The sequence below is a fragment of the Lytechinus pictus genome, chromosome 11 (assembly GCF_037042905.1).
Source record: "Lytechinus pictus isolate F3 Inbred chromosome 11, Lp3.0, whole genome shotgun sequence".
NCBI lineage: Eukaryota > Metazoa > Echinodermata > Echinoidea > Temnopleuroida > Toxopneustidae > Lytechinus > Lytechinus pictus.
This window is the reverse complement of record NC_087255.1, coordinates 19,992,926-20,016,935: the sequence shown is the minus strand read 5'-3', so window position 1 is coordinate 20,016,935 and position 24,010 is coordinate 19,992,926. Positions and strand designations below refer to the sequence as shown.

Sequence of the window (24,010 nt, the reverse complement as noted above, 5' to 3'; positions counted from 1 at the left end):
TATGCTGAAAACGTAGCCTATAGACTGCCCAGTGGGCAATCAATCTTTGCTGAAGTAATTTATTTATTAGCAGAGACATAATGAAGATGAAAATATGTTGTTTGGAAGATTTAATATCATGCAAAATGCAGGAAACATCAATAAAGTAGGCATATCGTTCGCACACCTCAGCTATATGATAAAAAAATAGGCCAAAAACGCATGATTTCTAGGTGCGCATCATATTGAAAAGGGGGCTGAAATCACAGTCTATAATGTTATTTCCAATTACTGGCATATATTTTCTTAAAGTAGAGATATAGATAAAGAGAATGATACTATGCTTGAGAGGAAATATATTTAAAAAATTACATTAAAAAAGAAAATAAATTTCTGATTCGATTTTCGACAATTTTTGATGCAAAAAATCTCCCAAACTAATGATATGCAAATTGCATTACGTAATTTGCATATGTAAACAATAATTTCTGTTCGTGAAATTTTGCATATCTCTTGTGCACTATTTGAACAATATATTTTGAAAGTTTCATACAAAACAAGCATGATTTGGCTGAGATATTTCCCCTTGACTTCATGCTATGTGTAGAATGTCTAAAAAATGGTGAAATAAGGCCATTTTGTAGTGACGTCACGTCATTTCGGAAGGAAGACCACGGATAGAACCCGGCAGCAATGCATTTTTGTAAACTTCAGGGTCCATGCCATCCAGCTATGGGGTCATTTGCTTGTCCGGCTTTCGGTTGAATAAACCTCCTGGGCTGCCGGACTATAAAGGTAAAGCCGACATCCATGATCACGTCGGTGACATAACAATTAAGATACCGTTGTACTTGTTTAGGGAGTCAGTTCAGGGAATACTTGTCAAGGCTACCGCTTTGTTGCCAATACTTGTTAAGGATGGGGGGGTTCACATGCCAATACTTGTTAAGGGGTGCATTTTCAGAACATGGAAAATACTTGTTTAGGGTGCTTTTCGAAACCCCATGGTCAAGCATGGTATCCACTCGTCATTGGAAGTGGCCCCCGGGGCCCGCGTTTTTTTAATTTTAATAGTAGGAGCTACGTGTAGGAACAACAAATCTTCATTCAATCAATTTGAAGTAGATCTAGTAGAGTCTTACTTCAGTACTTTATGATTAAGACATAGATCTACTCTTAAGTTTCTTTATTTTATTGTATTGGATTTTGACTCTCTTTTTTCTTCAATAACTCTAATTGGCCTTTGTTTTCTTTATTTCAAGTGCAGCAGCAAAGCAAACTTAGAAGTGAAATTCAAAATGCCAGAGGCTGAACTGATTGTTGCAAACTCCATCAAAGTGTTGACTCAGAATGGAGAGTGTCGGGTTGACCTCTGTCTTGGAGACATCACGAGACTGCCAAAGAAGGATGCTGTGGATGTCATCGTAATTTCTGCTTTTAGAGGCAAGTTAAAAAATACTTTCTTAAGTATTTATCATCATCGTCATTTATTTTTATTCAACATTTCAACGAGTGTAGTTTTACAAGAGAATCTATAAAACATGAATAGAAGATGTTAACAAAAAAAGTCCAGTGTGACTGGATTTGGGAAAATTTAGACAATTTACTATAGCCCACTTCGGCCACAGGCTTCCATCTTGATCTGGAAATGTATGGGTGGCAATTTTAACTAGAAGCAACTTTCTACAAAACAAGATAATGCTGTAGCCAAATATATATTCATTCATTTCTTCATGTATTTCGTTACTATGATTTGAATTAAAATTTCACATCCCATTTTAAATTTTGTTAATATAATAAATAATATTCAGTTTTTGTCTCGCCTGTATAGCAGAGCGAGACTATAGGCGCCGCTTTTCCGACGGCGACGGCGGCGGCGTCAACATCAAATCTTAACCTAAGGTTAAGTTTTTGAAATGACATCATAACTTAGAAGTATATGGACCTAGTTCATGAAACTTGGACATAAGGTTAATCAAGTATTATTAAAAATCCTGCCTGAGTTTCAGGTCACATGACCAAGGTCAAAGGTCATTTAGGGTCAATGAACTTAGACCATGTTGGGAGAATTATTTTCATAATCTTAACCGAAGGTTAAGTTTTTGAAATGACATCATAACTTAAAAAGTATATGGACCTAGTTCATGAAACTTAGGCATAAGGTTAATCAAGTATTAGTGAACATCCTGCACCAGTTTCAGGTCACATGACCAAGTTCAAATGTCATTTAGGGTCAATGAACTTTGGTCAAGTTGGGGGTATTTTTTGAATTACTATCATAACTTTGAAAATGTATAGATCTAGTTCATGAAACTTGGACATAAGGTCAATCAAGTATTAGTGAACATCCTTCCTGAGTTTCAGGTCACATGACCAATGTCAAAGGTCATTTAGGGTCAATGAACTTAGGCCAAGTTGGGGGTATTTGTTGAATTACCATCATAACTCTGAAGTTTATGGATCTATTTCATAAAACTTGGAATATAAGAGTAATCAAGTATCACTGAACATCCCCTGTGAGTTTCAGGTCACAAAACCAAGGTCAAAGGTCAGTTAAGGTCAATAAACGTAGGCCATGTTGGGTACGTAATTGTTGAATTGCCATCATAACTTTGAAAGTTTATAGATAGAGTGAATGAAATGTGGACATGGGTGTAGTTGACAAGTCTTAAGTCACCGTTCAAATGTCATATATGGTCAATGAACGTGGTATTATGTCATTATTGTTTTTGTGAATGATTATTTTATAGTAGTTTTCAAAGTTAGCACTGCTGCTATATTAAATCGCGTAATGCAGGCGAGACTGCCAGAGGCGTTCCACTTGTTATAGTTCTTATTACAATTAAGTCTAATAGCACACTGAAGTGGTAAAATGGAGAAGAAAAGAGAGAGAATACTTTTTATACTTTACTTCTACTTTTATCCAACAATGTTTGTAGGACTATGCCTGTTCATTAGACCCGAGAATAAACTGTATGCTCCACACTAGATCAGTTTAATACATATTATTATTGGAAAACATATTGATATAATAACAAATATATGATACTGGGAACTTCCAGTTGGGAACTTCCAGTGTGAATCATTATGAATTAGGAATCTTTAGAGTTTATATATTATAAGGAAAAAGTAAGTCTTTAAACATGTACACGCCTACACGGGCTTGAATGTATCAGAGGAATTTTCCTTGTTTTGTGAAGTTTTATTCGGTACTTACGGTACATGTATTTGAAATGCTCAGCCTTAAACCGATATAGCACAACCTCAAGTGTTCAATTACTCACATCCTGCCAGGTTCTTGACCCATAATGCAACATTCTGATCAGTGCAGTCGTGTAATATAGGCCAACTTGAATGATAACATGTACTAATTAGTACATTCATACTCATTATGTTAACAAGTTATATTAAAAACAGATAGCTTTGTTATCAAAATCATTTTACTTTCTCTTTACAAATAAAATTCTACGTTGATTTATTTTCTGTATTATTAATTGTTTAAATCTCGAAGGATATAACTTGAGACTAGCTATTTATATTGTACAGTCAATACATAATGTTGGACAATTCATCATCCAGTATAGCTTCCTGTATGAGCTAAGAAAGGGATTACTACATCAAGTGTCTAGTAATGCGCTCTCCTTTAAGTACTTTTTTTCATTGGTTATTCCATCTTCCATCGATTCTCATTCTCTCAAACTCTGTTCCCTTCTTGCAACATCCTCCCCAGGTGACTATTCCCCTTCCCCTAAGTCTGTCATCGGAGCCCTCCAGCGTACCTTCAACATCAGCGTTGAGAATCTCGCCAAAGATAAGGAGGAAGATCTCCGCAAGCTCTACTCCTGCTGGTGGTCAAAGCCTCTACCCAGCAAGCTTCCCTACAGAAGACTGCTTTGCTTCGAGACTCGCAGGTATGAAGTGAGGGTCAGTGAGGGTAGTCTGCGAGCACAGACTCAAATTTGGCACTTTAACCAAAACCATGTCTAGAGTGAGGACTAGACTCCAAACTCTGTCTGTGTCAACCTTGGTATGTAGAGCCAGCCACAGTAATTCTAGTATCACTATTTCAGACGATGCTTCATGCACTATCGGAATTGCAATAACAAACGGTCTGTGCCTGCAGACTACAGTGAAGGCATGATTTAACCTATTGCTTGCTAGTTTGCTATGCAAACCATTTAATCACGGAAAGTGGTCTGAATACGCAGCCTTTAAACTCCTTGCCAATGACTTGAGTGCAGAAAGTGAAACAGCAAGTTTTATTTGTGCTCATCTTGTCTGAAGACAAGAACCGCATGGTGATTAAAGTTTCACCAGGGTCTATGCCTGCAGACTTATTACTTAGCCTAGAGCAGGGGAGCATTTCAAGAAAATAAAACAGTTGGAGATTTTTCTTTACCGACAATAATTAAAAGCTACATGTACCGCAATCCTTGCATCTGATTGACTCAAATCAAATTAGTCAAAATCAGTTCCCATTTGGTTTGTATGCAAAGCCTGTCAGAATTGAAAGTACGTGCATTCAGTTTCAAAAGGGCCAAATCTGCACATCAAACCAAGCATAAATCCGAACCTCATAACAATTCTTAATCCTTATCCCAGTCCTAATCGTCAAGAGTATTCTGAAATTAAAACTCCATCACAACCCTACCCCCACCCTTTTAGAGAAGGGAGGGGGAGCTGTCTCAGGAGCGATTGCCATTGCACTTGTTGTAAATTTCTCAAATAGTGTTTTGAATGCCCCAATTTGCATGATTGTATTAATTTTCATTTTTGCAGGGTCATGGATGGGCGCCCCCAAGAGTTAGTTGCAAATGTTTTCCGCTGCCTGGTACCTATACTGAACAATGAAGATGGGACTGTCATTACACCACTTCTTAATGCACAGCAGGTAATGATTTGAAGCTTAATGGGCCAAGTTTATTTATATAGCACTCTTGACAAAAGTTTCAAAGCGCCGTTAGCAATGCATAATAAAGTATTACTTTTACAATTATTCAATGAAATAAAAACACATAGTACATAAATTAGTAATTTAGAGAATGACAAAAGAAGACAAATTAAAAACAAAAAGCTGCATCTGCAGTCTCCTCTTGAAAGTGTCGGTGTTGGGTCCATTGTGGGTGGGAGAGATTTCCAAACTAAAGGTGCACAAACCGAAAAAGCCTTTGCCAAAGCGATTGTGGATGCAAGGCTGGGGTCTAGTTGAAGATGTGAGATTAGAAAAGATGGAAATATTCTCTGATAAAGGAGCTTTTAAGACACATGTACATGTATACAGTGTTGATTATGATTAAGTTCGAGTGTTCTCTTTCAAAACTAGTGCTTTTTATAGGCAATGAATTTACATGTAAAGTCTTAATACTTGATCACTTTTTGCAGGGAGCTGATGAGGTAGCCATGTTAAAAGGGATGGTAGAGGCTGCAGTGAATTGGATGAAAGCTGGCCTGCCTCTGAGGCAGATGAAACTGGTCCTCTATGCTCAGGTGAAAGATGGAGAGGTCAAAGGTCACTCGCTTAAACGATTTGAAGACGTGATGCAGACCTTTGATGACCTCAAAGAACGCTACGAAATGCAGTTGCTCCTTCCAAAGGTTAGGCATGTTCAAGTGTAATAGAGTGTGAAGGTATGGCGGGTCTATTGCCAAGCCTATTTAACATTTTCCCTTTATAGTGTCCTTGTACATCTTTATCATGTATTACTGCAAGAGTACTTGACAATGGGAACCCTTGTTGCTGTGTTTTCTTCTTCCCTGGAAAATCTTTACTCTATTATGCAGTGAACCATTTTCCACTCTATCAATTATGGGGAATACCTAGGGAACCAATGTATATTTAACTATGTTTCTTCTTGGACTTGCTATCCAGGATCCTTTTTGTGCAATGCTATGTTTGAAGGCATTTTAATTGAGGTTAAGGAACGTTTAATATAACAGTCTGTAAGACAAGAAACATAGATTATGGTTGTAGAAAATTCTGTTTGAACATGAAATATTTGGGGGATCTTAAGTAGCACCTGAAAAGGTCACCTGTCATATGCAACATATTGCATAACCTCCTCAGCTTTATGACATGGCTGACTGGTCTTTGAAACCAATATATCGGGCATTGTGGTCTAGTGGTTACGACTCGCCTCTTTCAATCAGAGGGACCTAGGTTCGAATTCCAGGTGAAGTAAATGGGTACCTGGAAGGATTAATTCCTTGTACACGCTGAGCGCTGAAAGGCAGCTCGAGCTAAAGCTGGGGTAATAATAACAATGCGCCTCAGAATAGATTATTTCTAGATAGATGGCACTATATAAGTGCCTATTTTTTTCACCTCTTTATTGATCAATCATATAAATCATATAAACAAGTGGTCATAAACATAAAACCCAGGTTATCGGTCCTTACCAAGCACGATACAGGGTGAAAATGATATATTATACAACATAGATGTGAACATAAATATGACCATGCAAAAATGAAATTATATATTAAGCATAAACATGCAAATAACAAAGACATGAATGAAGTGGATACTTCAAAAAGAAAACTATTGGGAGTCTGTATATTCAATGCACATTATAACCTTTGAGTATTTAATTGATTAGTCATACATTTGTACCAGCCAAATAAATTCCATTACATTTCTACAAAGTGATGATCATCATTATCATTATATTATTTCACTTTAACATATTCAGGCAGTTCCGTTGGAGTTTGATGTGTACCTGTCATTCAGCAAGGAGGATGAGGAAGTTGCCAATGTGATCAGGGAGAAGCTGAGCAGTGCCAAAGACGGCATCCTCATCTATGACAGCTCCCAACAGGCAATGAACACAGACAGTGTGTTTCAACAAGATATGTACTCAGTCATGATGAAAAGTGCAAGGGTAGTCACAGGTGAGAGGTCTCCAAGAACTACATGTACTTGTATAACTAAATGGATGGTGAGGATGTTAATAATAATAATAATAATAATAAAGGCATATTTACCCAGCGTAACCACTTCAGTTCCGAAAACTGTTCTCCCAGCGGGCCCTGATATTATTATTACCCTGGCTAGATGCTGCAGAAGAACAAGGTTAAGAAGGAGAAAAAATCAAAGAAGATGAAGGGGAGGAATAATAATAATAATGATAAGAAGAAGAAGAAGAAGAAGGAGGAGGAGAAGCAGAATGAGAAGGAAGGATAGGGAGGGAGGGAGGAGAAGGGGAGGAAAAAAAAGAGGAAGGAAAAAAGGAATATGAAGATATAGGAAGTGTAGGCAATAATGGTTGATATTTTACTTAAGATATATGATTGCATTTAAAACTAAAAAATAAATGATCAAATGCATGTTTTTTAAAGTGTTTTTTTTTTCTTATTCTTCTGGTCTCACTTCCAGTTCTCAGTCCTCACTACCTAAAAAATGATGCCTGCATAGAACAATACAACATCGCTCTGTGCTGCAATCGCAGAGCTCTTCGAGACATGCTGGCTCCTTTCTATGTGGACTCCATGGAGCTAATGCCCACTTACATGGGCCTAGTTCAGTATGTCGACTGTAGGTAAGTATTGGCTGTTTGAATTGTAAATAATCATAAAGGGATAATTATGTGACAAGCCCCCCCAAAAAAAAAACAAAAAAAAACAGCAACAACAATAACTTGCACAAAATGAATTTTGAGATATTTATTGAGTTTGAAAAAGCAAATCCTAAGCTTTGAAAAATGATAGATAAATTGTCACAATTTATCAACAATAACCCACATAAGTATTTGATTGAATTTAGAAAAAAATGCAGCAAGAGCATTGAAGAAATGAAGATAAAACAATGTTTGAACTTCGTGTTCACTCAAGCATGAAACATACACCAATCTCAATGAAAATTCAAAGCAGTCAGCAAAAACTTGTGTCAAAGAAACTCTTTTACCTTGTTTTCTATTTAACTTCACAACTTTTAATTTTTGACAGTATGAAGAAGAAGAATCAAAGTATGAAGAAAGCCAACACAGATAAGCATTGGTAGGACAGTGCATTATTATTGCTTTAAAAGTACCTGACATTGTGCTAGAATTCCATGTTTACTTTGCTAATCTCTCAGCAATTACATAATTTCTCCCAGAATCCTTTTCCTTATACATATTTTACATTCATACAAACAGGCACTTTGCTGGTCATTTGATTTGATTCTATACGAAGTCATTGTTAAATCGTTACAACTGGCATATTTTATCTTTAACTTAGACCCCATGATCCGTCAAAGATCCAAGTTGCCTGTTCAGAACTATCTGTCTCCCTCTCTGTCTCTGTCCATGCTGAGCTCACCGTTGCCGAGTTTGATCCTCTTCACTATGATGTCTTTCTCTCGTACTCTCACCGTGACACAGAAAAGGCCAACTGTTTTGTTGATATGCTGCAACATTTGGCTCCGAATTTGAAGATTTTCTTTGATGTACAGGAATTGAAAGCAGGTCAGTGTGCCTTTGAATCGCATGTCATTTTAACTTAAAGGTAAAAGAATGTAGTTACAGCAAACTTTATATCATGAGAAAGTCTGTAAATTCAAGGTTAATTTTCACCATATTGTCATAGATCTACATTATCCCACATATGCTTTTGTAGATCTGGTACATTGACATAAACATTAACATAAACTTATCATTGTGAAATCATGAAATCTGACAACATTATTGATCTTAAACACAGAAAAGCATATGTGGGATAGTGTATTAATATTGCTTAAAGAAATACCTTAAATTTGATGGAATTCCTCTTTTATTTTGTTAATTTCTCAGCAGTTATACATTTTTTTCCAGAGCCACTTGGCACATATTTTTTATTATTACCAGTATGGGCAATTCTCTTTCAAGAAAATATTGTATATCATTCATAAGACTTATGAACTGTTTTCTAGAGATCTCGAACCTAGAATTACCAACATTTGTTTCCTGATGATTTTGCATTTATATGACCTATTCACCTTATACTCGATTTTGGTTATTCATTTTCTAAGTTTAGCAGCGGAAATGTATTTAATTGTAAGAAATTTTTTTTTTCCAGAATATTAACTTATATTCTGTTACAGTTACTCAGGTATCTAATTATTTGTATGTCTTGATTATGGGCATAACTTAGCAGTCTCCCTTTTATTGCGTTTTAATATTGGGAAAAAAATATATATGTCAAGCAAATTATTATCTTATGGCGAGCAAATTTTCATATTTATCATTATTTGTTTTATTTCTTGATTAGGTAAATCCTGGCAACGTACCCTGTATCACTCCATAGATGGCTCTCGTTGTATGCTAGCACTCATATCAGAACCTTACCTCAAGTCAGCTGTGTGCCAGGAAGAGTTCGCCCTTGCTCAGGCCAAGCATTTTCAAAAGGTCAGTAAATCAATCAGGATGGACTTTTATATAGCGCTTAGCAATTACTTTATCAGAAGACTCTAGGTGCTCAACAGTGATGCAGTATAACTTCAGAAATTGATTGACGGTTTCTTGGGATTGTATGATTCTTTACTCATTAAATGTCAGGTCCACCACAGCAAAAATTTTATTGGAATAACAAAGAGAAAAAAAATCAAACAAGCATTATAGTGAAAGTTTCATCAAAATTGGATGTAAAATATAAAGAAAGGTATGACATTTTTGTGCATAATTTCACAAAACAGTGGCGTGCACATCCTGGTTACTACATGCATGGACCTATTACGAATGGACATTCAACGAGAGCATTTTATGACCACCACCTGTTTCCAGCTGTCAAAATTGCTGTCTAACCCTTAACTTTCTCTTTACGCGGTTTTTACGTCGACCGCCCGGGGTGATTGTTTACACAAGCTCCTTTCGGCCGATGATCGTCACCGATCGATCACTGGCCCTCTTTCGACCAAAGACGGTCATGTTGTAGCCCCGATTGCCAATAGGGAAAGTCCTTACATTACCTAGAATGCAATGCGCAATTCATATCCGGTTTTTCAGTACATTATTTTAGGCTCTCTATAATGTGCGATTGTCGTCTGTCCATCAAAAAAAAATCCCGTTAAATTTCATCAATCCTGTGGAATTTTATGCCCAAATGAAAATCAACTTCTGACCGAAGGTAAGCGCTACTATCGACATCAATACTGTCCGAAAAAGCTGTGATTTTAACGTTTTTCCGCAGATTATTTCGTCGAATTTCAACTGCTTTTTTGCCGTAGATATACGGATCTGCAAGGTGATGTCAATGCATTTCATTTCCGGTTGTTAGCGATGTACGTAAAAAATACGTTTATGCACGCCTGTTTTCTTGTTTCTGCTATCATTTTCATAGCGCTAACGTTCGCTGCTGTGCGTTGCTTTTGATAAAGTGAACGAACAACATCGCAATGGGTAGGAGCAGCGTACAATTGATTTCCGCTGTCCATCAGTGAGAGCATGTTTTACGACCGGCTTGATGGGTGTCAGCTGCCAGCGCTCTGTTTATAAAAGGATTAGCGGCGACGGTCTCTGTGTCAAAGGAGGGGATTCGTTGAATGTCCATTCGTAATAGGTCCATGCTACATGTAAGAAAATTAGGGAACTAATGAATTCATCAACTCGCTTTATCATAATGTGAAACAGGATTGATTCATCACTGGACATAATGGTATTGCAAATGTTGAAAGCTATTGCAGTTCAATGAAGATCTTCCTCATTATAAGATGTGCCAAATGGCATTGTTCTTTAATTGATATAATGAAATACCAAAGACATATTGATTATGTAATATTGACTCATTTGTATATCATCCATGATGTGTCTATAAAAATAACTGTTTTGTGAAAATAAGCAAAATTTTTAAATGCTGTAACTTATATATTATATTCAAATGATGAAATATTCAGCAATGGGCTAGTTTGCTTTTTCTCTTATTCAAATAAAGTTTTCGCTGAGATGGATTTAACCTCAGTTTTCATGTTAAAGGTCAAATGTTTTATCATATTATTTTAGCAACATCGGGTATCCATGGTCTTATGAACGTCGTCAAGTTTAACCTTAAATAATAAAACCTATTTATTTTTAGATTTTATGTTTGTTACATGAAATACAGTTTGAGAAATAATGATTACACCACTCTCCGACTGAGCTCACATCCTTAATGGTTTTCCAGGCTGTGTAGTTCATTGTAATTTGATTATCAGGTCTGTTGAATACTTGTCAATCATAGTATACCCAGTGATTGTAGAAAAAAGGAAAAGGTTAGGTTGGTGCACTGGAGACATTAGGGAGTTTTTGCAATTGTGGGAGAGATGGATTCTACAACAGAGGAAATCTATTGTCAAAGACCCTCCATGGCAAACAGTCTTTGTCAAAAATCAGTGAATCAAAATAGCAGTATCATCCTGGACTCTGGACAAACGACATATTTGCAGCTTTTCGTCAGCTCAGAATCTTACGATAATCTGCTGTCCCTGTTCTCCAATTATTGACAAAGTCCTCTTACCTGTTTATTTTGATTTGACAGGCATTTCTAATAGATTTCCTGTGTTGTAGAATCTGTCACTATCGCAATTGCGAAAAATCACTGTTATTGATAAAAGCCTTTTTTTTTGCAAACTGTGTACAGGGCAAACAGCATCTGCAGCTGATCCCCATTTGTCTTGAAGATCTTGATGCTGTCCCACAGGCGTTCACCCATATTCCAATGGTCAAGGGAACTCTTGATGTCTTTGAGGATACTGTCAACACTGTGTGTCCAGCGGTTGTCCATTGGCTAACAGGAGGAAAGGTGGATTCTAGTGAAGCCCTCACCAAGCTCTTTGATGAAGAGAATGTGAGTTATGGGGACCGTTTAATGAATGTTGTCATCATCGACAAGTTGACTTGCTTTCACAGTTACTGTAGTAACTATCAGAGGCTAGTGCCTCTCAGCCAACCAAAACCAAGGATTTTACTGACAAAATTTTCAGTGCTGACAACTTTCATCAAACACCCTTCTGTTCATCCAAATGGAGTTATTGTTTATTGTGTCCCACCCCCCTTTCAATGGGAACTACTTTAAAAAGATCTATAAACTGATGTAGTTGCAGCAATGAATTATGTCATCAGAAAGTCTTTAAAATAATGGTTACTTGTCATCACATCTTAGTTCTACATCTTGTATATTTACTATTTGTATATTTTACTTCACAGATTCCTTGTGCATCTGCAGATGATGAGATGCGATCTTTCCACCAAGCATCCATCCAGGAGGAATTTGGTACTTCAGACATTTTACTAGATCCCGGAGTTCACTTCCCCCCAGCATTAAGCAATGTCTTGCAACATTCTGATTCAGACACTAAGATCGGAGAGAGTGAAGCTGCATCTGCAACCAATTATGATGTTGTAATCAGTTACCACAGTGAAGATCAGAAGTTTGTTGACTTCATTTGCAAACTCCTGGAGAGCAATGCTCCGAATCTTGCTGTCAAGTCCGTTGCAGGCAACAAGCAGGACAATCTTGCTTCACTTGACAAGGCAGACTGCATCCTACCGATCTTGTCTCCGAGCTACATTGAAAGCCCAGAGTGTGTGGAGGAGTTCCATGTTGCCATCTGGCGACAAAGGGTCGCCGACCCCGACACCCCGCTCATGCTGCCCGTGCAAGTCCACAACTTGCCACAGAAACCCACTTATTTTCACCTGGTTCACTACATTGTCAACACGACAGATGGTGTTTGGGCACAACTGACTGGGCAGCACAAAGTGAGCCTACCCAACGACGTTGAGCACCTTCGAACTGGAGATGGCACGTCACAGGTGTCGCGATCTGATGCCTTAGCACTGGTGATGGCTGTTTATAAGATTCTACATAGATATGCCCAAGCAAAGTAAGATAATTTAACTTCATTAAGTATAGAAATTCTTAATAAAAATTTGCGTAGGTCATTGTAATTTGAAAAAGTAAAGGAGATTATGACGATCTGTGTTGCTCCGAGATGGGGAAATTATAAAAAAATAACAGTTCTTCCTCCCCCCCTCCATGATGCAATTTGTACACGATATGAGAAAGACATTCCCATTTCTTACAGTGTCATGAGAGCAAAGTGTTTTCACTCTCTCGAAAATATAATATTTTTTTATGACTGGATTTTTCTTTGCAGAATGTTGGGGAGGGGGGGAGGCTCAAAATTCTGCATCATGCATGCCCCTATTTTTGTGATCATGTCATAAATATAAAATAGTATAGTAATATTTCTGCAGTAAAACGCAGTAGGGTTCCATTTGGTGATATTTTGGGGAAATACAGTTTTGTATTCAGAGCTACCAGTCCTTATTTCACTCCTGACAACTTCCCACTTTTCCAAGCATCTAAAAAAAAACGGAAATTCATGATGTGAAAAATGTTGACATTTTTGCAGGAATGCATCAGTGGATACTGAGACTTCACCAAGGCCAGCACTCTTCAATGTGATGAAACTCGGGGAGCAGATTAAACAACTCACAGATCCAGATTACAAAGAAACATCTCAATTGGTTGGTGTACTGTATATTGGTTGTTTAAAAGCTTTGTAATAATAATAATAATAGCTGGATTTATAAAGCGCTTTTTGCCAGAGGATACAAAGCGCTGCTATTATTACCCCGGCTTTAGCTCGAGCTACCATCAGTGGCGCCCAGTGCATGCAAGGAATTACTCCTGCCGGGTACCCATTCACCTCACCCGGGTTGAGTGCAGCACAGTGTGGATAAATTTCTTGCTGAAGGAAAACACGCCATGGCTACGATTCGAACCCACGACCCTCTGTTATCCCCCATTTCTGGGGGGGGGGGAGGGGGGGTTACATGAGTTCCATGTGACTAAGAGTCATCCTCAAACACCAATGCCCATATGTTATTTACCGCGTAATATGGTTGATAGATACGCGGCTGTGTGCGTCGAGTGTGCATGATCTGACCAATACTATTATGTTGCGTTATATACTACAAGCAGTTGAAATTTAAAACAACTTCATTCTAAATAAGCCTGCTAATACCATCATGCAAAAAAAAAAGATATTAGCCTCTCTTTTGACTCCTTTAAAGTTATTGCAAGTTACATTTATTTCAATGTCTTCCTTTACTATTTCTTGATGACTCTACTTACTGAATGTTTAGTTCCAATAAGTTGTATCATTCAAAAATGAATTTTACCCTGATACTAATGCTAGGAATAGAATGCTGTCTGTAAAGCTGTAACTCTAAATCATGTACGTACAAAAGGTGGCAATGATCTCATTAATTTGCTCACTGATTCCGTTGAATCCATGAAAGACCTCTTATTTTCAATGAATAAGATTGCATTGCATATATCAAAAATTATTTTCTTTTATGACTATGAATTCATGATTAGATTTCTTTTATGGTTTTCACAATATCAGTACATGTATCTGGTATTGTGACGTCATATCTTCTGTACTCTATATCCAACCTTCTTATATTTCATTTCAGATCCTACTAGACGCGGATCCAAGTGACATTCCTTCTAGCTGGAGGGAAGTTAGACAAGATACGGGAGATGAGGAAGGAGAGGGCAGCCATTCTCCAGGAAGACTGTGCACACGGATGTACAAGAAGTCATCTTTGTGTGAATTATTGTGATTTTTACTCTTATGGGCAATCCCATTAAATATGTACGTCCAACCCCATGTATGTGAGACCTTCATGAAATTTTCTGTCTCTGATTTCTGGTTCTTTTGACAGTCGGAAATGCTCTCAAATGATCATGACTTGGTCAGTATATGAAGTGAAGTGAAACTTGAGGAAAATGGGGGTGGGATGTACAAGAAGGTTGATTATTTTATGGAATTCCCCTTTTACAAAGGAGAAGATAATGAGGGTCTGAAAGGCTGAATGAAAGGTTTCGCGACATTTTGCTCCGGCGACAATTGCTCTGATGGAAAATCCGCATGTTAAGCCAAACGTAAAAACCTTACTTTCAAAACTAAATAAACCCTAATCCTTATCTTTACATTATTCTGAACCAAAAACTCTATTACAATCCTAACTCTATGCTCTCTGAGATGTTGAGACAGGAGCGAATGTCGTGTCATCCAACAAACAATACTCGTCAATATGAAACAGGAGACAAGCGCAACTATTTAGCTATGAGCTCGTCATTTAACTCAAGAGAAGAGCACTACTGCCAGTGAAGTTACAATGTACTGTACTGTAAGACACTCACCACCCTTTTGTAATATGTAGATTGATGATAATGATAATAATAGACATTAATTAGTGCCACTGATCTGGAAATAATCTATTCAGTGTCCCGTAACACAAAGGTGAGCGATTGATCGTACGCTCGATTTTCACGATTGATTGTACATTGTAGTCAATGGAATCAATCGTAGAAAAATGTTCTACGATCATTGCTAAGTTTTGTGTTACGGGACCCAGAAGTGCATTGGTATTGTTATCCTGGCTTTAGCTTGAGCTGCCTTCCAGCGCTCATTGCATTCAAGGAACCTTGTAACCATTCACCTCACCTGGGTTGAGTGCAGCATAATGTGGGTATATTTTCTGCTTAGGGAAAACTCGCTATGGCTGGGATTCGAACGTATGTTCCTCTGATTAAAAGACAAGAGTTGTAACCACAAGACCATGATGCAGCTAATACCATTCGTCAACTGAAAAAAAATTTGGGTGACTTGGCTGTGTATGGCCTCAATAATTTGAATGGTGGACTTGAACAACATTTGCTAGGCTTCTAGCTAGTCAGGAAGATTAAAGGTTTTCTTTGGCCAATGAGATTTCTGGATTTCTGTGTGTGGGAGAGTGGGGTATACATGTACATGCTTTACAACACAGAAGAGTGTGTATACATTCAGTCTCGCCCACTGTTCAGCTGTGAGAACATCCATCACATGGCAGTATATTGATTGAATAATAGTTTATTCAATACCATTCACAATAGTTACTGCATTATAATATATATAATTTTACTTGGAAATGAGATATAGAGATATATTTTGTACAGTATTTTAAAGTATAATTTTTTTCATATAGTGTTATATTTTCTTAAATTCTTAATTTGGAATATGAATATCAATGCAATCAAGTGTGCATGCTGCACCTATGCATATATGTGGATTATAATTTAGATCAATATTGTAAATAAAAATAAGATTATAATATATTTTATTAAAAATTTTACATCTTATGAGATTGTTTGTAAATGTTTGTATTATTTTCTTCAATAGGTTAGCATAAGGTCTAAAAAAATGTTATGTTGCCCTCATCCGACAGAGTGTGTAAAATGCAAAAATAAAACAGGGTCGCTATTTTTTTTTAGCAGACACAAAATATACAATGCAATATTTTTGTGAGAAAATGTCAGATTTGGGCGAAGAAGTTGCCCAAATTTGTATTCAATGGCTTAAAAAGGCATGTTCCTATGTGTTTTGACATGTTTTACTGCATAACTTAATTATCCCATAAATGATTGTCTTTGTGCAGCGCAGCAGCGAAAAAAGAAGAAGAAGAAAAAAAAAAATCTACTGACCCAACTTTCAAATTTTGGGCTTATGAGGGCAAAATAGCAATTTTTTAAAGACCCTATCGGTGTTGCTACAGAAGTTTTTGCAGGGAGTCCAGAGTATTTTTCAGTGTGTATGGTATATTGTTCAGTCTTGCATTATTATTATCTGTCTATTACATGAGGCTCTAGTTCTATTTATATTAATATTGTCCATTTTTTTTTAAAGAACAGACTGTTCATCTTAGAATAATAAAATTGGCTTATTTTTATTGTCTCACCTGCATAGCAGAGCGAGACTACAGGCGCCGCTTTTCCGACGACGGCGGCGGCGTCAACATAAAATCTTAACCTAAGGTTAAGTTTTTGAAATGACATCATAACTTAGAAAGTATATGGACCTAGTTCATGAAACTTGGACATAAGGTTAATCAAGTATTACTAAACATTCTGCCTTAGATTCAGGTCACATGACTGAGGTCAAAGGTCATTTAGGGTCAATGAACTTAGACCATGTTGGGAGAATTATTTTCAAAATCGTAACCAAAGGTTAAGTTTTTGAAATGACATCATAACTTAGAAAGTATATGGACCTAGTTCATGAAACTTGAACATAAGGTTAATCAAGTATTAGTGAACATCCTGCTCGAGTTTCAGGTCACATGACCAAGGTCAAAGGTCATTTAGGGTCAATGAATTTTGGCCAAGTTGGGGGTATTTGTTGAATTACTATCATAACTTTGAAAATTTATGGATCTAGTTCATGAAACTTGGACATAAGGTTAATCAAGTATTAGTGAACATCCTGCTCGAGTTTCAGGTCACATGACGATGGTCAATGGTCATTTAAGGTCAATGAACTTTGGCCGTGTTGGGGGTATTTGTAAAATTACAATCCTAACTCTGAAAGTTTATGGATCTAGTTCATAAAACTTGGACATAAGAGTAATCAAGTATCACTGAACATCCTGTATGAGTTTCAGGTCACATGACCATGGTCAAAGGTCATTTAAGGTCAATGAACTTTGGCCGTGTTGGGGGTATTTGTTGAATTACCATCCTAACTCTGAAAGTTTATGGATCTATTTAATAAAACTTGGGATATAAGAGTAATCAAGTATCACTGAACATCCCCTGTGAGTTTCAGGTCACAAAACCAAGATCAAAGGTCAGTTAAGGTCAATAAACTTAGGCCATGTTGGGGTAATTGTTGAATTGCCATCATAACTTTGAAAGTTTATGGATAGAGTGAATGAAATGTGGACATGGTTGTAGTTGACAAGTCTTAAGTCACCGTTCAAATGTCATCTATGGTCAATGAACGTGGTATTATGTCATTATATGAATGGTGTTTTTGTGAATGATCATTTTATAGTAGTTTTAAAGTTAGCACTGCTGCTATATTAAATAGCGTAATGCAGGCGAGACTGCCAGAGGCGTTCCTCTTGTGTTATTTATATACCTCATTTTTAAAATTTCCTTTTTATGTTCCCATAATTACATTATTTTGTGTTTAGGGGATTTTGATAAAATGGAATATTGTCTGTTTCATGTAATGATATATGTCTAATGAAAACTCTTTATAAAGAGTTCAGATTTACTGACAGAAAAAAAAAAAAACCACTAATTCTTGATTGTAATAAGAGTGCTGATGTAACAGGTTTCCTAAAGAAGAATGTATCCTCTATTTACAATGCCATGAAAATCTTTATACATTCCAGATTTTTCACCAAATCATATTTATGTGTGCAATATATACCTCCTCATTTGCAATGTAAAGTGGTTTGTCTCTTATGCATTCATTAATAATCAATGTGTTATACAGGATATCTTCCCAAAAATTTCAGTCAGTTTTTTTCCTGTCACTTTGCAAATCAGGGAAATTTGATATCATTTGTTTTCAAATTTGAAAAGACGTCATCTTTTTTGTAATCGTTTTTTACCATTTTGTTTTCCAATATTTTGGTACGTAATACCATGGACCTATAAGAAATGGACGATTAACGCTGGCATTCTTTTGATGCAATCATAGTCGCCGTATCCTGATTATGTGCATATTAATGAGAACATACAGGTGTTTTGACAATAGCGGCTACCGAGGCGAATCTGATCTTTACAAAGGAATCTTTTTCCTCTTCTTGGCGTTTGTTGGCTGATGTCCTGTAACAGATTATACCTTTCAATTAAGATGGTTCAGTTTTGGAGCAGCAAATTGAGAAGCAGACGATTTTTGTGATATCAAATATATTATTATCGATTTGCACACTTCTGCACACTCATAATGACCTTACTAACAACGAGAGGGGGACGACCCCTACAAGAAACCCACCATGTTTCTCTGGAATGTCATGAGGAAATCTTTAAAATGTGATTATAAATTACAATCAATCAATTTCATTTCAGCCTCTATCTCGAAATATTCATACATTTTCCCAAATAAAAACAACGGAACTAAGATATTTATTTTTAAACCAGAACTGCACATTAATTTCAGAGAATTTAGGTAATTTATTACCTTCTGCGCATACAATTTGTCTAATGTTAAATGTCTAATCACCGAAAGCTTCTGTAACTCATGGTTTAGTTGACGGCGACCATGATGGTATCACAGCAGATAAAATATTAAGAGAATGTTATTGACATGACAATAACAGTCAGATGTAAGTGAATTCATTAACTAACCGATGAATGTCCAGCTTTCATAGGTCCATGGTAATACTAATTGTAAATTTCTATTATTTGCTCTGAATTATTATTATGCACAAATATGCAAGTTAATTTGTCATTGAAAATGTGTTTTCTTCTGTAAAGGTCTGAAATTAAAAGGTCTGAATGACTGGTTCCGTGACATTCACTCTGGCGACAATTGCTCTGCTGTAAATTCCACACACTAATGGAATGACCAATTTCAAGCCTGGATTTAACACTATAGCCTAATCCTGTATCCCAAACCAAACCTTGTTAAACTCAACATAAAACCCTATTGCAAATCTAACCCTAACCCTCTATCTTTATAGACAACTGCCTCTAGCAGTTGTTTGCCAGAGCAAATGTCATTTCACTGAATGACCAATGCCCAAGTGATAGAAGGTTAAAAAAATCCATACAGAAAGAGGTCTGATAGACTGCATGGCCTGTATGCTGAAATCCTATTTAACTTCGGCTATGGTCTAATTGTGTTCCAAAATTATGGGAAGCCAAGAGGGTCAACAATTTTTTTACAGTGTATGTTTCTTAGGTCTCTTGAGCTCTTTCCCCATGTGAAGAAACATAGTTATAATGAATGGCTCGAGTGTCAAATAAGGTGATAAATTAAACTTACCTTGTGGTAAGAGATTAGTGTCAAAATTGGCTATCCATATCCATAGATAGACCAAAACTGTAGACTAGAGTTTAAATTAAACTCTAGTTCAGAATATCGGCCTAGTGAGAGTATTTCAGAGTCCTATAAACTTTTTTTTGTAATCAAATATAGGTTATTAAAACCATCCTTACCATGGGTGTCGATCACGGGGGGGATAAGGGGGATATATCCCCCCCCCCAATATTTCAAGTGGGGGGGGGATGGCCTGTATTATCATCCCCCCAATAAGTTAGGGTAGAAAAATTATAATAATGATGATGAAAAAATGAAAAGTTTGATCATGATGATTATAGTATGCCATCAATCAGTTTGTTTCCCTCGCAATTTGTGTATATTGTTATTAAATGAAAACATTCTTTTTCAGGACTATTAAACAGATGGGTGGAAGTTCAAGATGAAAAAGAATGAAATGTTTATGTATATGATATTTTTTAACACATGACATAAAAGGACCCCAACGAAAAACAACTTTTGTTGATGGGGTGTTCCATCCCACCAGTGGTGAATGAATTAATTTTAATAAATCAATTAATTCAAAAGGGTGGAAAAACAAACGGGAGTAAAAGGGTGGCAAGATAAATCGTCTAAGGAATGACCATATAGCTATTAGAGTAATAGCCCCACCAATGAAAATATTTGGGGGGAACATATCGTTTTGCCCCCCTCCCAATAATTCCGCATGTGCAACTAAAAATAAAATAAGATTGTAATGCTACACTGAAACCAGCAAGCGAGATTAAGATACCAACTCGATTTTGATCTAAAATCGTGCTCAAAATGTCTGCTTTTCAGATCGGAATATAAAATTTTTCAGCTCGCGCTTCGCGCTCGCATCATTTCTGTACCAAAACCCCATACTTTTCATGATTAAATAGGTGAATAGAATGTCCCGTTTTCAGTTCTATACCTCAAAAGAACTCCCGCTTTGATTTGCAATAATCTTATGTTGGATATATATCTTGTTCTTTATTAAAAGCGTCCATTAAATTGTCTTTTTGTCCAGATCGAAATATTAAAATTTTCAGCTGACGTTTTGCGCTCGCATCTATTGTTCTTCTAGATACCCATCTTAATCATTGGTACCAAAAGTGCTTAGCATATCAAGCTTTCACGTCAGAATATAAAGAAATTTTAGCTCGCTCTCTAGTGAGATACATGTATCTATGCTCCTCATGAGTTACTACAAGCAAACCTAAACAGGTACATTTTTCCTGTTTTCATGTCGTACTAAAAATTTTCAGCTCGCGCTTCGCGCTCGCATTGTTGGTGAGGTTGAGATATGTGTCTCTTATGATTCATATATATATATATAAAATATAGGCCTATGTGTGGGGGTGTGTGGGTGAGTTTGTTCGTTTTATATGATCGAGCGTCTTTGGAACGTTGATTCATGATTTTGCCCCCCCCCCCCAATCTGAAAAATGGATCGATGCCCCTGTGTATACATCATGCTCAATCCACAGATCACTATGTACATGTTCCAGATAATTTTTGTCATTTTTTCTTTCGTATGAGTTTAGAATAGGCTTACTTGTAACACAAATTGAATTTTAAAAAAAATTATATAAGTACAGTACACTACAACAATGAAGGAATTTCCAAGAACACCATGCATATCAATCACTCCCAAATGTCCTAACTTGTGATTTTAGTGGGGGTAATGTTGAAAGATCCCCATCCACAAGAACTTTTGTGTCATCATCCCCCCAACCAAGAATACTGATCGACACCCATGATCCTTACAAAAGCTTAACTTGGAGGTTTTTTAAATAATTTTTTTTTTTTTTAGATGATGTATTTGAAATAGACTGGCTGGATGCAATTATAGTCTTTCATTATGAGCTGCCTTTTTAAATGCATTCCAATAAAAAAAACATATTGGTTGAAATATATATGCTATTATAAAGACACTAAAGTTTGTATACTAGTTTGCATCTAATAGTTTCCTATGTTGTGTACTTATGTAACTGAGAAAAATGTATGTATGTTATGGTGTTTGTGGAATATGGGAGGAACAGTGAGGGGGGAGAGGGTGGATGGGTAGCAAGATGGAGAGAGAGTTAAGAGTGAGAAAATAAAATAAAAGAAAAAATGAGATAGTGAGAGAGAGAGATAGACATACAAAAAGAAGGAGAGAGATGGATAGATACATACAGCCTACGAAAGAGAGAGAGATTATTGTAGGGTTCAAGAAAATTATATGTTTGGAGTTGAAAATAAATGAAGTTCTAAATCATCAAACTGAAGGGGAATGAAGCAGACGCGGCAAAATGAAGAGAACTTAAACCGAAGGAGTCTGGTTGTACACTGTTTAATATCTGGGCTATTTTGCCTCAGCTTAACTTTGGATCACAGTATAATTTACATAAATATTTAAATTAGAAATAACCAATCAAACTAAAGAAAATGGAAGGATCGAACCATGGACCTATGAAAAGATGGACGATTAACGCGAGCATTTCTTTGACCCAATGATAGTCACCGTCACCTGGTTATGCGCATTTTAATGAGAACATACAGGTGTTGTAACAATAGCAATTACCATGACTATGTATACCAAGGGTATCTGATCACTCAAAGACGGAACAGTTTCCCGGTCTTGACTTTTGTTGGCTGATCCCCTGTTTCAGTATGTGCCTTTCAGTCAATTTGCTTCATATATGGATCAGCAAACTTGAGAAGCAGGCGATTTTTATGATATAAAATATTATATTATTCGATCCGCTAACTACCGCTCACACATAAGGACCTCAATAACATTGAAAGATACACGATCTACACATGTTATGTGCCACGTATATCTGGAATATTATGGAGAAACTTGGGAAAATTGAATTTTAAATGGTAAACAATCAATCACAATATTGCCTCTATATTAAAATATGCAGACATTTCCCCAAATAAAACACATGGAACTAAGATTAACAAAGGTAAACAAAAACTGCACATCGATTATCCATTATTTCATTGATTTTCTATCAACTGCGCATATAATTTGTGAAATATAAATGTCCAATAACGAACTAATTCAGTCCCTTCTCACGGTGACGATCATAGGACCAAAGAAGACTAGTATGAAGAGAATGTTATTCAGATGACAATTACCGTCACCTGTTAGTGAATTCATTATCTAAGCGATGAATGTCCATCTCTTCATAGGTCCATGATCGAACTAAAATGTAAGAACCCAATTCATAAGATGAACCAATAAGGAATGAGATGAGATATGTCTGGTGATTATGTAATAATGGAAGTAGAAACTAAGGAGTCGGGTGAGGGATGGAATGGGTGGAACACCTGAAGAGAGAATAGAGAAGGAATGAAGATGACAAGAGAAACACAGGAAAGGCATTCAGAGTAGAATGAATGAATGACAACTGAATATCATTAAACTCAAATAACCCAAGTCCAGACTGCAAGGGCAGTACTGAAAAGAAATGCAAATGAACTAAAGTCTAGACAGAACAGAAATGTAAAACACCTGAAGGAAACACAAGTCAAAGGAAATAAACAAAATAGGTAAATGACAAATTAACAATCCTACATTATGAAGGGCTGAATGGAGGTGTCAGTTGGTAGTTGGCTAACACATCAAAGGGGAAGTTCACCCTGAAGATAAGCTGATATTAAAAGCAGCAAATTTTAGAAAAATATTTGCGAAGGTTTGATGAAAACCATGGAATATGACGTTTTTAATTTGTGACACGATTATGTGAGCAGCTTATATCATGTAATATCACTTCCATTTTCAAAGGAATATGAAGAATATTGTTATATTCATAAAGGCCCGTGAAATGATATTTGTCTGATGAGAAATCCATCGCACAAATAAAATCATGTTTAATTTTTTCATGTGTCATTATGGAGGAACTGCTTGTATGTGACGTCACAAAATCCAAATCTATAAATCTTTTATCATTTGATCGATTTTCATCTAGCGCTTCACTAATTTCTGCTATTATCAGGGTGAACTTAATTCCCCTTTAAATCTGGGTTTGTCCCCATTTCACGGGGTAGCCTCCAGACAGCCGGATGCCAAGAACTGAAAAACGCTGGCCGGAGTCAATAGCTCTCACTCATGACCTCCACTAGCTATATAATTGCTTCTTCATTAAAGCCTATATATATATACCCCCAAGAAAAACTACATGAAATAAACAAATAAATATATCTGGGGTACAAAAATCCTTGTTTTAATAGATTTTGTGCCAATTTGGGACATAACTGCAC

At 36.5% G+C, this 24,010-nt stretch overlaps 1 protein-coding gene across 1 annotated transcript in view; it reads left to right on the top strand.

Moving 5' to 3' along the window:
• LOC129270950 (uncharacterized) overlaps positions 1 to 19,911 on the top strand; it is a 33,494-nt gene extending 13,583 nt beyond the window's left edge. The window contains exons 2-15 of the mRNA XM_064106943.1: positions 1,247 to 1,422; positions 3,710 to 3,890; positions 4,759 to 4,870; positions 5,362 to 5,574; positions 6,669 to 6,867; positions 7,352 to 7,514; positions 8,194 to 8,420; positions 9,202 to 9,338; positions 11,545 to 11,751; positions 12,111 to 12,790; positions 13,322 to 13,436; positions 14,391 to 16,627; positions 17,838 to 18,381; positions 19,122 to 19,911. Coding sequence (XP_063963013.1) covers positions 1,278 to 1,422; positions 3,710 to 3,890; positions 4,759 to 4,870; positions 5,362 to 5,574; positions 6,669 to 6,867; positions 7,352 to 7,514; positions 8,194 to 8,420; positions 9,202 to 9,338; positions 11,545 to 11,751; positions 12,111 to 12,790; positions 13,322 to 13,436; positions 14,391 to 14,540 — 2,529 coding nt within the window. The 5' untranslated portion in view covers positions 1,247 to 1,277 and the 3' untranslated portion in view covers positions 14,541 to 16,627; positions 17,838 to 18,381; positions 19,122 to 19,911. The remainder of the gene's footprint in view (positions 1 to 1,246; positions 1,423 to 3,709; positions 3,891 to 4,758; positions 4,871 to 5,361; positions 5,575 to 6,668; positions 6,868 to 7,351; positions 7,515 to 8,193; positions 8,421 to 9,201; positions 9,339 to 11,544; positions 11,752 to 12,110; positions 12,791 to 13,321; positions 13,437 to 14,390; positions 16,628 to 17,837; positions 18,382 to 19,121) is intronic.
• Positions 19,912 to 24,010: the final 4,099 nt, after the last annotated feature.